We start from the raw sequence: 18,885 nt of genomic DNA, 5'->3' as shown, positions 1-18,885 counted from the left end.
CTATTACTTCTACAACTACTATCGCTACTCCTATTAACATTACTACTACTGGCAGTAAAGCAAATCTGTCTTCAAGATTAGGGAGACGGGTAAGTACGTTCCCATATTTTTGTTTAAGCGATGTTCAAATTATGTATGAAGTTGAAAAACAATGCTATGGAGGATCACGGAAGCACAGTGTTCTTGAACATTGGGAGGCGGACCGATTTGAGGCTTATTCTGGGGGGCATCAATTTTAGCTCACTTCCCTTTGTGGCAATCGGACATATATCATCACATTTCTCCCTACGAAACACATTTCAAATCGAATTATGGGGGAGGACAGTCCCCCAAATTCAAAGAAGGGGATTTGTCCTCCTCATCCACCCAGGATTAGTGCCAGTAACAACTGGTAAAACACTACTATTACTAATACTACCGCTGATACTATTTCTAGTATTACTACTACTAATTTTAAGGCGGATACTACTACTACTGCTGCTGCTAATACTACCACTACAACTACTGTTTCTGCTTACACTATTACTACTACTACTTACTACTACTACTACTACTAATCTTATGAACACGCCAGTTCATGGTTTCGGCCTCCGTGGTTTAATGATAGCGGACCAAATTCTAATTAGTAGGTCAAGGACTTGACTTTCTCGTATGTTCTTTAGGCAATTACGGCTCAAGACGTATGGATGATGATTGATGAATTGGTGGAATGAAGACAGTGGACGAAAACTAGCTAATCCGAAAACTACCACGCTCACGGTGTTTGTCCACAACAAAGCTCACATAACACGAGGAGGGATCGATCCGACGACCTCTAGCACCAGATGTGAGTGCTTTACCTACAGAGCCACCGTTGCCCCTCGTCAAGCATCGGTTCGCATTCTACGCAGACCGGCCATAATAACTAGTATTTCTTCGAATTTTTCTGTACTTAAATTGTAAAATATGTACCACCAGACATGTCAACTCTGACGCGAAGTCGTAACAGTTGTAGTAATAGAAGTAATAGTAGTAGTAATAATAGTAATAATAATAATAATAATAATAATAATAATAATAATAATAATGATAATAATAATAATAATAATAATAATAATAATAGCAGTAGCAATAGTAGTAATAATAAGAGTAGTAGAAATACAGTACTTTACAGTCTTGAATAAAGAGTTAATTTCCCAAACACATTACGATTAACACAGGCTGCCAACATTAGTTTCTGATCCGTCGTTCACAGTGTTCGGGCCGAGCCGGGCCGGCCCGGTTAGAGCCCGGCTCGAGATTCATCCGGGCCGGGCCGGGCCGTCTTCGGGCCTGGGTTTGCAGGGTTCTGCTCTGAACGTGCTCCTGTAAGTATTAAACAAATCTTGTGGCGCTATCATTGCGCCCACACCAAGAATATCGTAGAAACAATGTTCATAGGTAGCTAATAGCGCTATGTTTGATCAAATATTAAGTTTGCAGATTGTAACAGGGGTACCTACAGGAGTGAATGGTTTATAACCAACAGTGCGTCGCTAAAAAGTTAGAGAATCTTTCAATCGAAAATTAATTGAAATAAATTAGAAACTTACAAATTATATTTAAAATAAATATAATTAATACAAGAAAAAGACATTTCAATCAAAGCTGCATTCACTGAGGGAGGTATTGAGATACGAACCATTAAATCAGTTTCAAAGCAACAGCTGAGTTTGAGGTTTTGAAGTTTCTGTATATTGTATCCTAATGAAACGTCCAGGTCACGAAGAGCGGAACGTACTAGTTACGTTGACTCCGAACAACTACCGGGCTTGAATCCAGTGCATAAAGGGACGGTAAACTCTAATCAATAAATAAATTATTTTATATTTGTGGAGCTCTAACAGTGAGTTTATGTTGCTATAAGAATCGAAGTTTGGGTGATAATAAGTGTTCGACCTTCAAGTTTAGCTATGAACTACTGTTGTTCGGATCCTACGTTGAGACGTAGGTGTACATTTCATATACCCTCGATGTTGAAATGAAACGATCTGAGTTCGAAAGTTCATATATATTATCTGTATCAAATTTTTATCGTCCCAATAATAATTTGTAATTACTGTTTTGTATACTTTTGTAATCACAACATTCCACCTCCTTTTATAGTTCAAGTACATATCCAATACTTGTATATAGCAGCGGCACATAACGTCAAACAAACCATTACTCCAACTTCCTCGGTCTCCGAAATGTATTATGAAGCATGTACTATCCTCTAATAAAACGATTAGACCTTCAAAAAGCTATTAAACCATTAGGGATAAAAAACGTTGTTCTCTTTGAGGACATATTAGAAATATCCTACTGTGACACAATTAACCCGATCATTGATGTATAATGTAACTTTGAGCTGAAATTTTAGTTTCTCAGTTGAATATTTTGTTATTTGATTTAATTGGGCATGTTTTCTCTGGGATAATGTTTTGCAACTGATGTTTAATTGATCATTATAATAGACTTTTAAAACTGATTATACTTTGTGGATTATAAAAAATAAACGTATTGGTAAGGTCAAGTTCGAGTTGGATAGCTGACACATCCTTTAAATGGGAGCTGGCTGTACGCGACTACGGTTCTTCATGGAAAAAGTGTGACCGCACAAGGGTCAAATTACATGTATGTGTAGAACCAAATCACATCAATTTATAAGAAAGTATGTTTTGGTAGTTCTTCTGGAATTTCAAATTAGTAACCATGAAAAAAAACTCTTCTCAGTTTGAGAAACTGCGAAGAAAACTTACGTTTAATTGCACTTAAAGTACTTTGTTGTGCATAACATAAATTGATGATAAGTGCTAGATTTTGATATTTCATATAACTGCTGAATTTGGCCTTGAGTTGGAGAATTATGTTTCGGAGAATAATAAAGAATGATCAACTCATTTCGTTAAATCGGAATTATAAATAACTATCGTCAAATTATTCAAGATGTAGAGTTATATGATTCAAATTTCAAGTTAACCTTACCTTGAAGAAGTTCCAAATGCAGTGGCCATTGCTTGTGACATGTTAGCGAGATACCTAAATGGTGATGACCTGGTAAATAATACATAAATCAGTGGAAGTACTATGAAGCCATGAATGACAAGACCAAGTAAGACAGTACCAAAATATTTTCCTAATTGTCCAATAACTTCAGCAATATCCTCAATTTCCAAGAGCTTAGCAGTAACCAGAAACAAAATACCAACTGGAGACAACCTGTAAGGTAAAGTAAATAAAGTTACTCTGTTTAATATAAATGATGACAATGTATAATATTTCCCGTATAGTCATACATTTTGTAATTTTTAGATATCTCGTATTTTATGGTCAACGCATATCTATATATATGAAATTGAAAATCACTATGTTTGTGACTAAATCTCCTGAACCGTCTGACCGATCTCGATCGAATTTGTAACATGGATAAGGTTTGAGGCTGGGCTGGTTTTAGGCTATTCACTTTGATGTTAGAACTGAGGGGCGAGGGAGGGAATATAAAAATGAACTCTTGAACCCTTGAATGAAATGAACTCTTGAATATAAATAAACTTAATAACTCTTGAACCACTTGACCGATCTTGATCAAATTTTCAACATAGATGAGGTTAGGGCGTGGGATAGTTCTTTTATGATTTAAATTTGACGGTTCAACGTAGGGGAGGAGAAGGAGAGGGAGATATATACAAATCAATTTATATAAGACTGAAAGTGACTATTTTTGTAACTCAATATCTCTTAATATTAGACCTATCTCACTCAAATTTTCAGGATGCATGAGTTTTAGAACTGGAAACATTTTAGAAATTTCACTTTAACGGTAGATCCCAGTGGAGGGGGACGTATAAATAAAAAACAATAAAACCTAATAACTTTTGAACCACCCAACCAATCTCGGAAACATTTTCAACATATATGAGGGTCAGACCTTGGGTGTTTTTTTATCGATTCACTTTGACAATCCAACCTAAGGGAGAGGGAGGGGGAAGACATGTAAAAAAATAAAATAAAAATGACCGCTTTTGTGACTTCATCACTCTTGAAGCACCCGACCGATCTCAATCAAATTTTCAACATGCATGAGTTTAGGGGCAGGGATTACTTTAGGCTACTCACTTTGACGATGCAACGTAGGGGAAGGAGAGGGGGAGAGAAATTTAAAAATGTTCAAAAATGACCGATATTAGTGTTGAATCCATAGTTTTCACAGGGTAAATGAGAGAAACAGTGACACTTCTGATGCTGCTTCAATCCAAGTTCAGCTCTCCTTGTTGGGGAGGGGAAGGGTACAACGTAGGGGAAGGCGATAAACATTTAAAAAAGATCCAAAACGACTAATATTAATGTCTAATTCATAGTTTTATGAGTAGCTGAGAGTAACAGTAACAATTCTGATGCAGTGTGCCGCAGCACGGAGGAGTGGGAGGGGTTGCTGTAGATAATAATGATGGAAAATTAGCAATATTAGTATCTGATCCATAGTTTTCAGGATCATTGTGATGAACAGTGACATTTCTGATCTTGTTTAAATCCAAAATCAGCCCCGCAACTTGGGAGCGGGGGAGATTGATTTGATTTGATTTTTTTGTTTTTAGCGCCCCTTTCATCAGCGAGGGGGAGAAAGAGGTATATAAAAATAATCGAAAATGGCCACTATCAGTGTCGAGTTTATAGTTTTCTGGGCCGCTTAGATGAACAGTGATGCTTTTGATCCCGTTTAAATCCAAATTCAAACCCGTAACTTGGGGAAGGGGGAGGAAGAGATATTTAAAAATCATCGAAAATGCCCGATATTAGTCCTGAATCCACACTTTTTTGAGTCGCTGAGATGAACGGTGACGCTTCCGATGCCATGGCCTGCAACATGGGGGAGGGGGAAATATATATAACACTAATTGAATTACGGAAAAATTAGTTATTTCTGCAGTATTAGAACACGAATCACACTTATTTACAACTAAGAGAAAATATTGTTATTGGATACATCATAACGTTCCCAAACATTAACAAAAACTGTGAAAACATGTTTGCTGCAATAAACAATAAAACATTAATGGCAATAAAATACATGAGATACAAAGATGTGCATTTAGATTATTTATTTATACCCAGCGAAGCGGGTAATATATGCTAGTTAAGAATATATTTAACTCCTGTCGTGTTTAAAATTCGTATCAATCGAAGTAAATATGTATTTAGATACACCTACCTGGAATATGTAAATCGTCAATACAGCAGTGCCGGACCAAAATATATCAAACTATGCTGCGCACTAAGTCTTTCTTTAAAATTACATTTTATGTCATATTTAATGTGCGATTTAAAATAAATACAAATATATTTCCAGATTTATTGAGCAAAAGAGCAACATCAGATTAATATCTGATGTAAATTTCTTTCCATGCACTTGCTCTTCGTGTAAAATAATTAATAGGTAGAAACGGCGTGTGATATGAGGGAAGTCGCATCAGTAAAATATAGTTTTATAGCTTCCAACTAAATAAAGAAAAGTTACTAATTGTACTAATTGTTGTAGACAAGAATTAATATATTAGGTATGTTTTCTTCCCTCTGTTTGAGGTGATACAATTGATCTTTTACCAATATGACTTCGCTCACGAGCTGCCTCTGTTAATAAGATCTACTTTTAGGTCATTGTAGAACCTTTGTACAAATTATTACAAAAAGTAAACAATATTTCTACACTCATATTTTTAGTTCTCGCAAAATGCTATATCTAAAATACGTGCAGTCACTTTTTAAAAGAAGCTTTTCATTGTTGGTATTTATTGCAAGTTAACTGTGACAAAAAAAAAAAAAAAAAAAAAAAACTTTTGTACTTACTGCTCAACTTTAGGGAGCTTCTTGAAAAATCTGATTATCGTAAATGATAGATAGAACTTAATACATAAGTACTAAACATTTGCGCTGATTTTTCTTAAATTATCTTTTTCAATGTTTACAGTATTTCTTTTCTAAATACGTTTATAAACTCCTCGTGGCTGAGCGGTTAGCGTACGTGCCTTTGGAGTGAAAGACCCTGATTCGTTTTTCGACGGGAGCTCATGTGGTTCGGATCCCATTTTAAGCTGTAGATTCAAGTCTGATGTAGCTATAGACCCACACCATGTTAATAAAAGAGACACTATACTTAAAATCGAATAAAATCAAATTAAATATGATTGTAATCAGAAAGCATCTAGGTATAATTATATTTAAAATAATTTGGAAATTGTTATTCATAAGTGTATAGTTCCGATTCATTATATACTAACATAACAAATGAAAGTACTTGTTATATTTATCAATCATATCAACCTTCAAACAGAGAACTTTTTGTTATAAACTACTTTCACATATATAGATTTTAAAATACTTTAACTTTCATAGCAACAAATACTTTTATATTTATGGGCATTGCGAGAAATTATACAGAGGGGAGTCACAGTGCAGGGGCATATGTAAATATAACAAAGTCCGTGGGATTTAGAATGAAGCAATTATATGATTGGTGGCGATGGATAGGTAATGAGCTATAGAATCGTGTACTACCGGGTGTTTTGTCTCAAAGTGTGGCCGAGCCGGTGTATGACGTCATACTTCTAAGATGGCCGCTAAAGCCAATATCGATGTCCTTTTAGCGCTACAAAGGCTAAAGTTCTCAACCGATTTTCATCTGAAGTGGCTCATTTTATTTCTTCTGGTTGCTGCATGTGCCCTTTGCATAGGTATTTGCCAAATAAAAAGTTTCACTACTTCAAAAATTAAGAAAACTATCAAAACTGAGATAAAATTAAATCGCTTTTTCTAATTTCAATGGTCATACCCACTAAACTAGCGAATGGGGTTTAGTAAGTGTCTCATTTTTTTCTCCATGGCTATTATTTATACATATTGAATAAATATTTGACAAATAGATGATTATATTTATTTACAAATTTAATAAAAAGTCGGCAAAATGATATAAAATCGAGTCTTTTTGAAAGATATGTAGTCAAATATCGACAATGAAAATGGTGTGAGGTATAAAATGTTAACAAATCATAATGTAGATAAATACCTTTAAATTAAACAAAAGTTTCCGATTATAGGGTAATTTATTCTCGTATTGTAGTGGACTACTTCCTTTATTACTATTAAAAAAAGATATACATCCAATTAAACAAAAATAAAAGTTAGTAAACATGATGGATTGTAAAATCAAAAGAAATAGTAAAATACTTCAAATACACAAATAAACCCATTCTTATTATTACAGAATTGTTCAGAAAGGAAATTAATAATAGAAATTCGACTTATGAGTCATTATCTGAATCCGACAGTTGAATTTGATCACCATTTTCACAGTTGTCACAATTCTCTTTCCTCTGCTCCACATTTGCTCAGTACTGTATATCTAAGTATTTGAACACGGTATTTGTAATTGACACAATTGAAAGCATATCATCCTTTAACACAATCGCAACGCACCAATTTTAAAATAGCTTCTGGAGGGCATGATACATGATTCATGGTAGGAAAATACTCATTTCACCTCATTTCCTATCTAAACGTACCTACGTGGTCAGGGAGATATGGTTGTCGAAGATTAACCCATCGTCACCCCATCAATTGGTAGTGAGTTCTTAAGATGTGTTGGTGTAAAAATGGCTTTGTTGGCGCCAAAGTTTCACGTTGGACATGTTTTTCCATAAACAGCCACCACCGGAGTTTACCAATATCTGAAAATTCTTTACCTTGTAAATATGAGCGACAAATGTACATTTCTATCAATTTTTCATCTTCACATGTAAAACTTTCTGGACAGTTTAATCTATCAAATGCCTCTAGAACTTTTACTGTGAAAGATTCAAAAACTTTCTAGAAACATTGTTTTCCCCTGTTCTTGAAGCAATCTGCTGTGTCACATACAGATAGAGAATGAAGTGCTAATAATGCCTTAATTTGCTTTGCTTGGGATTTAGGCAAGCGTAAATACGATAAGTTCTATTAACCTCCTATTAGCTCAAATTCCGGTCACAAGCACACTGCCTGGTGGAAGCAACTGTAACCTCGCAATAACAGAATAAACACATCTGTATCTGTTGAATAGATGTGGAGAGTAGAAGCACGGGCCGATACATTTGAACAATGTAATTTAATTTTTTGTATCAGCTCCCTCCTGACTACTTGCAAGTTCGTAACATCATCGCTAACCGAAGGTTTTGCCTCGTTCCTTCATCTAGCAACTGAAGTTCGGTTTTAAACAAGAACAAATGCCGTTTTGTTCTATAGGAAAAGATGAAGCTCTCGAACACGTAACCAAAGCAATGAAATATTTGGAGATGTGGCAAACGAAAACCGACTCTAACACTTTTTTCTTACCTTCTCCTCAACTATCTAGGATATCCACAGAAATTAGGAAAACAGGTGAAAACACCATTATTTTATAGCATGCAAAACGTCTCACCAACAGAAAGATACCCAAAAGATGTATGGCTCTCTTTAGACAATAACAAACCCGTAACGTTTATGAAAAAAAAACTAATAAATATATCAACAAAGCTTTTTTTTTTTTTTTTTTTTTTTTTTTTAGAATTTATCCAGAAGAACACTATGTCTGAAAAAGGACTTCAGCAGTACAACGTTTTCTAGCAAGAAAAGATTGAATCAGATAAATGTAGTTTGTGGGCACCAATAAAAAAATATACCTTCAATTATGTAGTAAAACGTAGAGTTGTATTGACGAAATTGTCTGACGCTGTATTGCAGTTAAAAGCAGATCGTTCTCTGTTCACTACGTTACTAATTGTTTGGAGGAGTCGACCCTACAACGATCTGTAGCAGTGTCTCAGTGATTATGAGTTCTCAGCTGTTCCCTGATCAATATTTAATTTAGACGGATAAATGATTTTACCTTTCAACAAGAGCAATTAGATGAAAATTCTTGAAGGTCTTATATTGCCAATTTCTGACAATACAAATCAAAAAACTTCATCTACATACAATGGACCATCAACTCACTCAAAACAAACCACTCCATACAACACTCTGTAGCAGTCATTTATGACATGGCAGAGGTACAATGTATGCAAAAAGATTTAAGTGTAAAGACGTGTTGGGACCTTTCAATTGAGTTTGTCAAGGAGATGGATCGGTATCTAACGAAATATGACGAACACTCATAGTTTTTTTACACTTACATCGAACATTCACTGAAGAACTCAATGAGAAAGAAAAGGTCTATTCAAACAACGTCTAATCAATATAAAATCACCTACTCCGCAGATACAAGGAAAGCAACCTTGACGTCTTTACTGTCTCACCAGAAGACTAAGGATGAGTTAACAGCTTACCTCGCTCATAAAGTATTATTGCATGCACAGAAAATAAAGCAAAATATAGCTGTTAGTTGGGGGAACGAGGCAAAGTCATCTGTCAGAGATGATGTTACGAAATTGAAAGTAATTAAGAGGGAGCTGATACAAAAATTATTTTACACTGTTTACATGTATCCGCCAGTGCTTCTACTCCCCATATCTATTCAACAGATACAGATGTGTTTATTATGTTATTGCGAGGTTACAGTTGCTTCCACCAGACAGTGTGTTTGTGACCGGAATTTGAGCTAATAGGAGGTTAATAGAAGTTATCGTATTTACGCTTATCTAAATCCCAAGCAAAGCAAGTTAAGGCATTATTAGCACTTCATTCTCTATCTGTATGTGACACAGCAGATTGCTTCAAGAACAGGGGAAAACAATGTTTCTAGAAAGTTTTTGAATCTTTCACAGTAAAAGTTCTAGAGGTATTTGATAGATTAAACTGTCCAGAAAGTTTTACATGTGAAGATGAAAAATTGATAGAAATGTACATTTGTCGCTCATATTTACAAGGTAAAGAATTTTCAGATATTGGTAAACTCCGGTGGTGGCTGTTTATGGAAAAACATGTCCAACGTGAAACTTTGGCGCCAACAAAGCCATTTTTACACCAACACATCTTAAGAACTCACTACCAATTGATGGGGTGACGATGGGCTAATTTTCGACAACAATATCTCCCTGACCATGTAGGTACGTTTAGATAGGAAATGAGGCGAAATGAGTATTTTCCTACCATGAGTCATGAGAATTGTGACAACTGTGAAAATGATGATCAAATTCAACTGTCGGATTCAGATAATGACTCATAAGTCGAATTTCTATTATTAGTTTCCTTTCTAAACAATTCTGTAATAATAAAAGATGGTTTATTTGTGTATTTGAAGTATTTTACTATTTCTTTTGATTTTACAACCCAGCATGCTTACTAATTTTTATTTTTGTTTAATTGGATGCGTATCTTTTTTCAACAGTAATAAGGAAGTGGTCCACTACAATACGAGAATAAATTATCTTATAATCGGAAACTTTTGTTTAATTTAAAGGTATTTATCGGCATTATGATTTGTTAACATTTTATACCTCACACCATTTTCATTGTCGATATTTGACTACATATCTTTCAAAAAGACTCGATTTTATATCATTTTGCCGACTTTTTATTAAATTTGTAAATAAATATAATCATCTATTTGTCAAATATTTATTCAATATGTATAAATAATAGCCATGGAGAAAAAAATGAGACACTTACTAAACCCCATTCGCTAGTTTAGTGGGTATGACCATTGAAATTAGAAAAAGCGATTTAATTTTATCTCAGTTTTGATAGTTTTCTTAATTTTTGAAGTAGTGAAACTATTTATTTGGCAAATACCTATGCAAAGGGCACATGCAGCAACCAGAAGAAATAAAATGAGCCACTTCAGATGAAAATCGGTTGAGAACTTTAGCCTTTGTAGCGCTAAAAGGACATCGATATTGGCGTTAGCGACCATCTTTTAAGTATGACGTCATATACCGGTTCGGCCACACTTTGAGACAAAACACCCGGTAGTATACGATTCTATAGCTCATTACCTATCCATCGCCACCAATCATATAATTGCTTCATTCAAAATCCTGCGGAATTACATATGCCCCTCAACTATCAAGAGAAAGTTGCTTGTGTATCTCACACCTTACAAATTAGTGTTTATACTTACGTCATTCGTTCTCAAATTCAAAAACAGGAAAATTTGGATCCCACGAAGATTAAGATATTGATATGTTGTAGGAAAAATTCAATTTATTTTTTAAACAAGCATTATAAATAAAAGTACAGATGTTGAGGTTAAAAAACAGAATTAGAAATGAATGGCAGTAAATATTTCATTAAGTTGCTTATTTTCGGCAACAATCATAGTTCATTTTGAAGTAGATGCATCGAGCTTCCCCTTTAGTAAACATTTGTTTTCTTTTTGTAAAGTTTCAATAAAGTTTCAGTCTTTCCATTCAGTAGAACACTCCTTTTTTATTCGATTTTTAGCAATAACATACTTATGTCTAATTTAGACAAATCTGAAGCTTCGCAAATAGAACCTCACATCGGTAACTAAAACAGTATGTCGTATTACATTGCTTGATTCTTTAAGATATTAAAACTCTGTTTTTATTTTTTTTAAAACTATTAATTTCTTAATGTCACTGCATAATGGAGAAAAATGAAATTTCTTAGCTTAATGCCTACTTTAGTGCGAAGGAGATGGATGATTAAGGAAAGGGAATGATTATGAAATTAAATTTTTGTTCTCTCCCACCAGATACATAATGAAGAAAAAATCTTTAAGACTACTGTTTGCGATGATAACCGAAACCAAGCACTTTGCCGTGGATATTAATGTAAGCTTCGAAATTTTTGGAGGGTAGGGGTTCTAGTAATTTATTTTGGTACTGCTTGCTTTGCAATAGTGCATTCAGGCTTTTTCTCATAGATAAAATACTTTTTCATTAAAATGAGTTTTCATATGTGTTGGGATATGAAAAATTATATTAAATGTTTCGTTTCTCAGGGGAATAAATCTACAATTCAGGGAGGTAAAGCCTTCCTGGTATGTTTGCATTCAACAATGCTTTGCTAATTCTCTTCATTTACACTTATTTTATTTATTTATTTTTTTGTTTAATTTATCCTAATGTGTGAGATTAGAGCCATGGCGGATCGACAAAGTTGTTTCACCCACGTATGTAGCTGCTAAACTCATAGATGAACGACTTCGTTTCTTTAAAGCGGGAAGCAGAAAATATTTTGCTTAAACTCAAAGGCGGTAGAGCGTAGATATTTGTCAGAGTTTAGAAAAAGAAGAAAAAAGGTTGAATTTATGAAGTCCGCTGACATTGGAGGATTATAAGTATTGTCAGAATTAGAAGATTCAATATGGTCTAATGTTCCACTATAGTCTAATTCCTATAGGTCTAATGTGTCGAGACATGAAAAAGTATTAAACTTGACTGCTTCAAAATATCATCCATGTAAGAGTACAAAATTTACAAGAAGAAAAAGAAAGTAGGTTAGGTTCCAATGAGCTAGCGATTTGTTACCTGAAAAAGCGATCAGAAAAAAAATCATAATCCTAGCTTAATATTAATTTCAGTCCTTTAGTGCAAGGGGATAAGAAAATGTTTCCTAGTCCGTGGGATTTTGAATGAAGAAATATTATGATTAGTATTTGTAATGAAGCATTTTCTTTACATATTATTTTTAAGTGTTAATTTTAAAATAAAAAGGAATATATGTTAATACGTATGTTATAAATAATACAGTTCCAACACGTAGATATTTGCAATATTCTTAGAATATTACATGTAAAGACAACCAATGGTAATAAAGACAACCCAGCAAAGTAATTTTCAGAGTTGCCATTGGACACCCTCCAAAATATAGGTTAATGCAGCAAGAACAACGACTCGAACAGTTTTTACAATGTAAGATGGAAGGGGGACGTGACATGTCAAAATATTCGGAAACGACCGTGTTGAATCCATAGATGTTGTGGTCGCTGAAATGTATAATGACACTACTGATGCTGTTAACTCCAAGCTTAACTAACTCGGCCACGGTGGCTCCGTGGTAGAGCGTTCATCTATGGTGAATGGGATCCCTGGTTCGATACCAGCTCGCGTCAAGTGAACTTTGTGGCGGACAAACACCGTGTGCTTGGGTTTCCTTGGTGTTCTTCCGTTTCCTTCCACTTTCTTCATTTCACTCATTTCTCATCATCACCGTCTCCTTTAGCCTAGCCGGCATAGACGTGGGACATAAAACTCAAAGATTTCATTTCATTTTTCAAGCTTAACTGGTAAACTTTAGATAACACACACACACACACACACACACACACACACACACACACACACACACCTGCACATCGAATGATGTTGTCGCAGTGTCCCCCAGGATCGCCCTTCATGGATGTCCAGGTCCCAACTTTAAATATTAAATGGAAACATGGGGCGAGTGATATCTCCTTCGATAGGTCTTTAGAAACTAAACAGCGTTGTGACAAAAGATTGTTCACATCGGTCACCGTATTCAAAATGGCCACCAAGACATGGTGCCTATATCAGATAAAATGTCCAGTACCACTAATATGAAAACGGTTGAATATAAATAACAGAACAAAAGTTCAAATAGGAAATGCCATACTGCACGTCGAATGATGTCACGGTGAGTTCTATTCTGTTCATTTATCTCCAACCGTTTTAATATTAGGGGTACTGGACGTTTTATCTGATAGAGACACCATGTCTTAGCGGTCATTTTGGAAACGGTGGCCCATATGAAAAAAAATTTACCACAACGCTGTTTAGTGTTTGAAGATCTATAGAACGAGGTATCACTCGCCCCATGTTTCCATTTAAAATTTCGAAGTTGGGCCCTGGGCCTCCATGAACGGTGGCCTTGAGGGTCATTGCGACAACATGATTCGAAGTGCCCCATTCCATTTTCCTGTTTCTGATTGTGATTGTTCATTTATCTCCAACCGTTTTCATATCAGTGGTACTGGACTTTTTATCTGATAGAGGCACCATGTCTTGGCCGTCGTTTTGGAAACGGTGGCCCATATGAAAAATATTTTACCACAACGCAGTTTAGCGTTTGAAGATCTATTGAACGAGGTATCATTCGCGCCATGTTTCCATTTAAAATTTTGAAGTTGGGCCCTGGGCCTCCATGAACGGTGGCCTTGAGGGTCATTGCGACAACATGATTCGAAGTGCCCCATTCCATTTTCCTGTTTCTGATTGTGATTGTTCATTTATCTCCAACCGTTTTCATATCAGTGGTACTGGACTTTTTATCTGATAGAGGCACCATGTCTTGGCCGTCGTTTTGGAAACGGTGGCCCATATGAAAAATATTTTACCACAACGCAGTTTAGCGTTTGAAGATCTATTGAACGAGGTATCATTCGCGCCATGTTTCCCTTTAAATTTTAGAAGTTGGGCCCTGCGCGCCCAAGAAGGGCGGTCCTGGTGGGTATCGCGACACCATGCGATAACCCCCATGGTATTCCGTATTTGAATTTTTGTTCAGTTCATTTATGTTCAACCGTTTTCGAGATATTTCCATAGAAAGATTAAAATGGACAACCCTATATATATATATATATATATATATATATATATATATATATAGATAGATAGATAGATAGATAGATAGATAGATAGATATAGATATAGATATATAGATATAGATATAGATATAGATATATATTACCCGCTTCGCTGGGTTGAAAAAAAATAAATGCACAACTCCGTATCTCATGTGTTTAGTACCCGTGAAATATGCTGTTTTTGTTTTTAATGGCATCGATTTAAACAGCATCGGAAAGATCATTGATCATCTCGGCGACCACAAAAACCATGGATTCGACACTAACATTGATCATTTTCGATCATTTATATATACATTCTCCTCTCCCATGTTGCGGGTCATGGCATCGAAAGTGTCACTGTTCATCTCAGTGATCCCAAAAAATGTGGATTCAGCACTAATATCGGTCAACTTCGACCATTTTTAAATATCTCCTCTTCCCCCTCCACCAAGTAGAATTTGAATTTAAACGGGATCGAAAGTATCACTGTTCATCTAAGCGACCCAGAAAACTAAAATTCGATACTGATAGCGGCCATTTTCGATCATTTTTATATATCTCTTTCTCCCTCTTCCCCAAGAGGCGCGGCTGATTTTGAATTTAAACCTAATCGGAAATGTTACTGTTCATCTGAATGATCCTGAAAATTATGGATTAGACACTAATATTACTCATTTTCGATCAATTTTAAATGTTTATTCCCATTCCCTACGTTGTGCCCTCCCCCTCACCAACTATCAGGGATGAACTTGGATTGAAACAGCATCAGAAGTGTCACTGATTCTCTCACCAACCACGAAAACTATGGACTCAACACTAATATCTGTCATTTTTGATCATTTTAAAATGTGTCTTCTCCTCCCCCTCCCCTACGTTGCATCGTCAAAGTGAATAGACTAAAGTTATCCCTGCTCCTAAACACATGTATGTTGAAAATTTGATTGATATTGGTCAGGTGGTTCAAGAGTGATGAAGTCACAAATGCAGTCACTTTATTTTTTTACTTATATCTCCCCCTCCTCCTTCCCTAGGTAGACTCTTCAAAGGGAAACGATAAAAAGCACCCAAGGCTTGACCCTCATGTATGTTGAAAATTTGATCGCGATTGGTTGGGTGGTTCAAAAGTTATTAGGTTTTATTAGTTTTTATTTATAATTCCCCCTACCCTTCCCCTAGGATCTACCGTTAAAGTGAAACTACAAAAATGTTTCTAGATCCGAACCTCATGTATCTTGAAAATTTGATTGAGATCGGTCTAATAGTTCAAGAGTTATTAAGTTATAAAAATAGTCACTTTCAGTCTTATATAAATTGATTTTCATATATCTTCCCCTCCTCCTCCTCCCCCTCCTCCTCCTCCTCTTGCTCCGTCAAATTTAAATCATAGAAATAATCTCAGGCCTGAACCTCATCCATGTTGAAAATTTGATCAAGATCGGTCAATTGTTTTATTGTAACTGCTACTGTAAGTGGAGTTTTCCTCAGATCTGTCTCAAGTTTTGGGAGGCTCAACTAGATACTCATACAGAATCATTCAAAAAAAATAGTGTAAATCGATTCAAACAGGAGCGGAGAAATAGCCCGGACAACAGATTGATAGCCGTTGAAAAAATTAAAAAAAAAAAAAAAATGAAACATCCGGTATGTTTCACTCGATTGGCTTCAAATTTTGTAGGGCAAAACAACCCTAAATTTGTAGTGCCTTAAAAGCCTACCAACCAAATTTGGTGAAGCTCGGTTGAATAAGGGTTGAGAAAAAAACAAAAAAGCGGGAGAAAAGCCCTTCACCAATTCCCCATTGTCAAATTATCCTTTCAAATCGGTAACCTCTTTCTCCTTAGTTATCAATCGAGTTACATAACATGAATGGTATCGAAACTATTAACATATTTCCTTTTATACAAATTACGGAATCTACCTCCATCTGTAGCCTTTGCCGAAAGGGTTTTTTGATATGAATGAAAAACAACTGAGAAATATTAGAACTATGACTATATCTCTAAAGTGGCAGACCAAGGTGGCCCAAAAGTAGGTATACAGTCCTGTACTGATCATCTCACTGTATTCTTATTGTTATCATACAGGTAGACCTAGTTTCTTTATTATTTGTTCTTAACGTCTTTTTACTTAAAACTTTAGCCCGGAACAGTCGAAGCAAATAAATCCATAAACTAGAATATTATACTTGACCAAAGCAGGGGTGTATATCTACTTTTGGGCCACCCTGTATATATAATGAACTTTACCTTTTTCATTCGGAACAAAAAATGTTATTTACAAAATTTGCATAGAATTAACCATAAACGAGTTACAAACCAAAATAGAAACTAGTATCTATTCTGGCGATCATCTTGAAATTATGACGTCATACAGTCCATCTGCAACGGAATCAGTCAAAACACCTGGTAGCACATGATTATATGCTTCATTACAAATACATCACGTATAGTCATAATATTTCTTCATTCAAAATTCCACAGGATTCTTTATGCCCCTGGACTACTTTTTGTAGGGAACTCTTCCATATGGCGGATGACAACTTTCCGGCTGATATTAACATTTATTTTTATTTTAAATAATAATTTTATGAAACCGATCTGCGCAAAATTCGGACGCTTGCGTTTTCTGTTTCTTTTTTGTATAAGCAACATAAATGTTCAACGAATGTGCTAATGGTGTGAGATTGAGTAGTTAGTTTACATTGTACATTTTTAGTGCTTTTGCATTTGCATTTTAAAAATTTGTTTGTGAAATGGCGAAAGTCTAGTTTAAAATATCTTTTCTAGCTGTATGTGTTCTTAGAAAATAAATAAATAAATAAATAAATAATCTCTATCTAAATAAGCATATTTGAAAGTATAGATTATCTGTATAGTGAATTACACGCAGGTATTCTGAGCATTGCAAGATGTTTCCAAGAGAATTATAAGATAAATAAAAAAACTGTATTGCATGTAATACTTAATATTGTTCATCCGTTCATAGTATGACATAGTTTCTGACTTCACTTTATAGCGGAGTTTCTCACACGGGAGGGTCACGAAGTGGCTTCTCTGAGATGCGAACGAGACCATTGTGTTTGCATTTGGTATGTTATAACTAGAAGGGTCCCAAAGTTATACGTGCCACCGGATGGGATATCGTCATTTAGAACATATTTTGTAATGGAAAAGCTATTAGCTGGAAGAATAGTTTAAACCGGGTCATTTGTTCGGAGACGGTTGCGTAGATGGAAAACTCGACGAACATGTATCCCATTATTTTCAAGGGCACACTTTTTGGGGTAACAAAGTTTGCCCCCGGCGTCACTCACAGGGTTCCAGGCGGGATCCATCTCAAAAATTTCAAATGGCAAGGGAAGTTAAGTAGCACATCATTCGAAAGTTGTTTTGAAATGAAAGATGAGTTCACTATGACGGACTAATTATGTACAATACAAACAGAATGGAAAATGAAAGTAAGAATAACAAAGAAATAAGAAATAATCGAAGTGGTAAATAAATAAAAAAAGCAATAGTAGTGTCCGTTGTATGTTACTTCCAGTCGTCTGCTGCGGCGGTTAGAGCTGCCGCCTGCTGGCAACAACTTCTGTACTTCGGTCGGATCACTCGAAGATCTCTTTATTTCAATGATTTGAATGAGTGAAAATACAACATAATTGTCAGCTGTGATCGTCAGATGCAACATAATTGTCAGCATTTATCTACGAACTCATTTTTCGCGATGGCAGCCATATTGGATTACAGAAGATACGTCTTTGACCTTTTGTGGATATCTACTATTGACAATAAACGTAAATACCACATTTCGATTCTCCAGCTCCAGTACTTAAGCAGGACATGCGTGTGATACTTAATACAACATTTTGAACTCAAGATATCGCGTTTTTTAACATTTCGTATCTTTTCGCCACCTACCCTTACTGATCAATATTCATGCAAAGTTTGGCTTTCCTTGCTTCAGCAGTTTGGAGTGCCTATATTTTCGACATAGGTTTTAAGCGACTATCTTGGATTCAAGTTGGCCATAAACTTTTCAATGAAGTTTGTGTTTACATTTTGATCCTCTGTCATTTTGCACAGGGTTATCGTAGAGAGTCGAGACTTCCTCCATCTTCTTTCATTTAACAACAGATTTCAAATGATGTGCTACTTAATCCCGTCTTGCCATTTGAAAACTTTGAGTTGGATCCCACCTCGGAGCCTACGGGGGCCCTGGAACAAGACTTTTTTAACCTTAAATCGTGACACTTTGAAAATAATGCCACATGTGCTTTTCCGTTTGCACATTTGTCTCATTATTTCCGATTTATAGGGGTGGCCATGGACTTTTCAATTAAGTTTTCGTTTACCTTTTGATCGGCCGCCATTTTGCATAGGGTTGTC

General features: G+C 35.4%; 1 protein-coding gene across 1 annotated transcript in view; it reads right to left on the bottom strand.

Annotated features, from left to right (window-relative positions):
• The window catches only part of LOC145687734 (excitatory amino acid transporter 3-like), a 78,531-nt gene that overhangs the window by 25,671 nt on the left and 33,975 nt on the right, over positions 1–18,885 (bottom strand). Inside the window, exon 5 of the mRNA XM_081761185.1 lies at positions 2,986–3,219. Coding sequence (XP_081617311.1) covers positions 2,986–3,219 — 234 coding nt within the window. The remainder of the gene's footprint in view (positions 1–2,985; positions 3,220–18,885) is intronic.

The sequence above is a fragment of the Thermobia domestica genome, chromosome 6 (assembly GCF_964235325.1).
Source record: "Thermobia domestica chromosome 6, izTheDome1.hap1.1, whole genome shotgun sequence".
Lineage (NCBI taxonomy): Eukaryota > Metazoa > Arthropoda > Insecta > Zygentoma > Lepismatidae > Thermobia > Thermobia domestica.
Note: the sequence above shows the minus strand (reverse complement) of the source record. Positions and strands in the feature narration are given on the sequence as shown.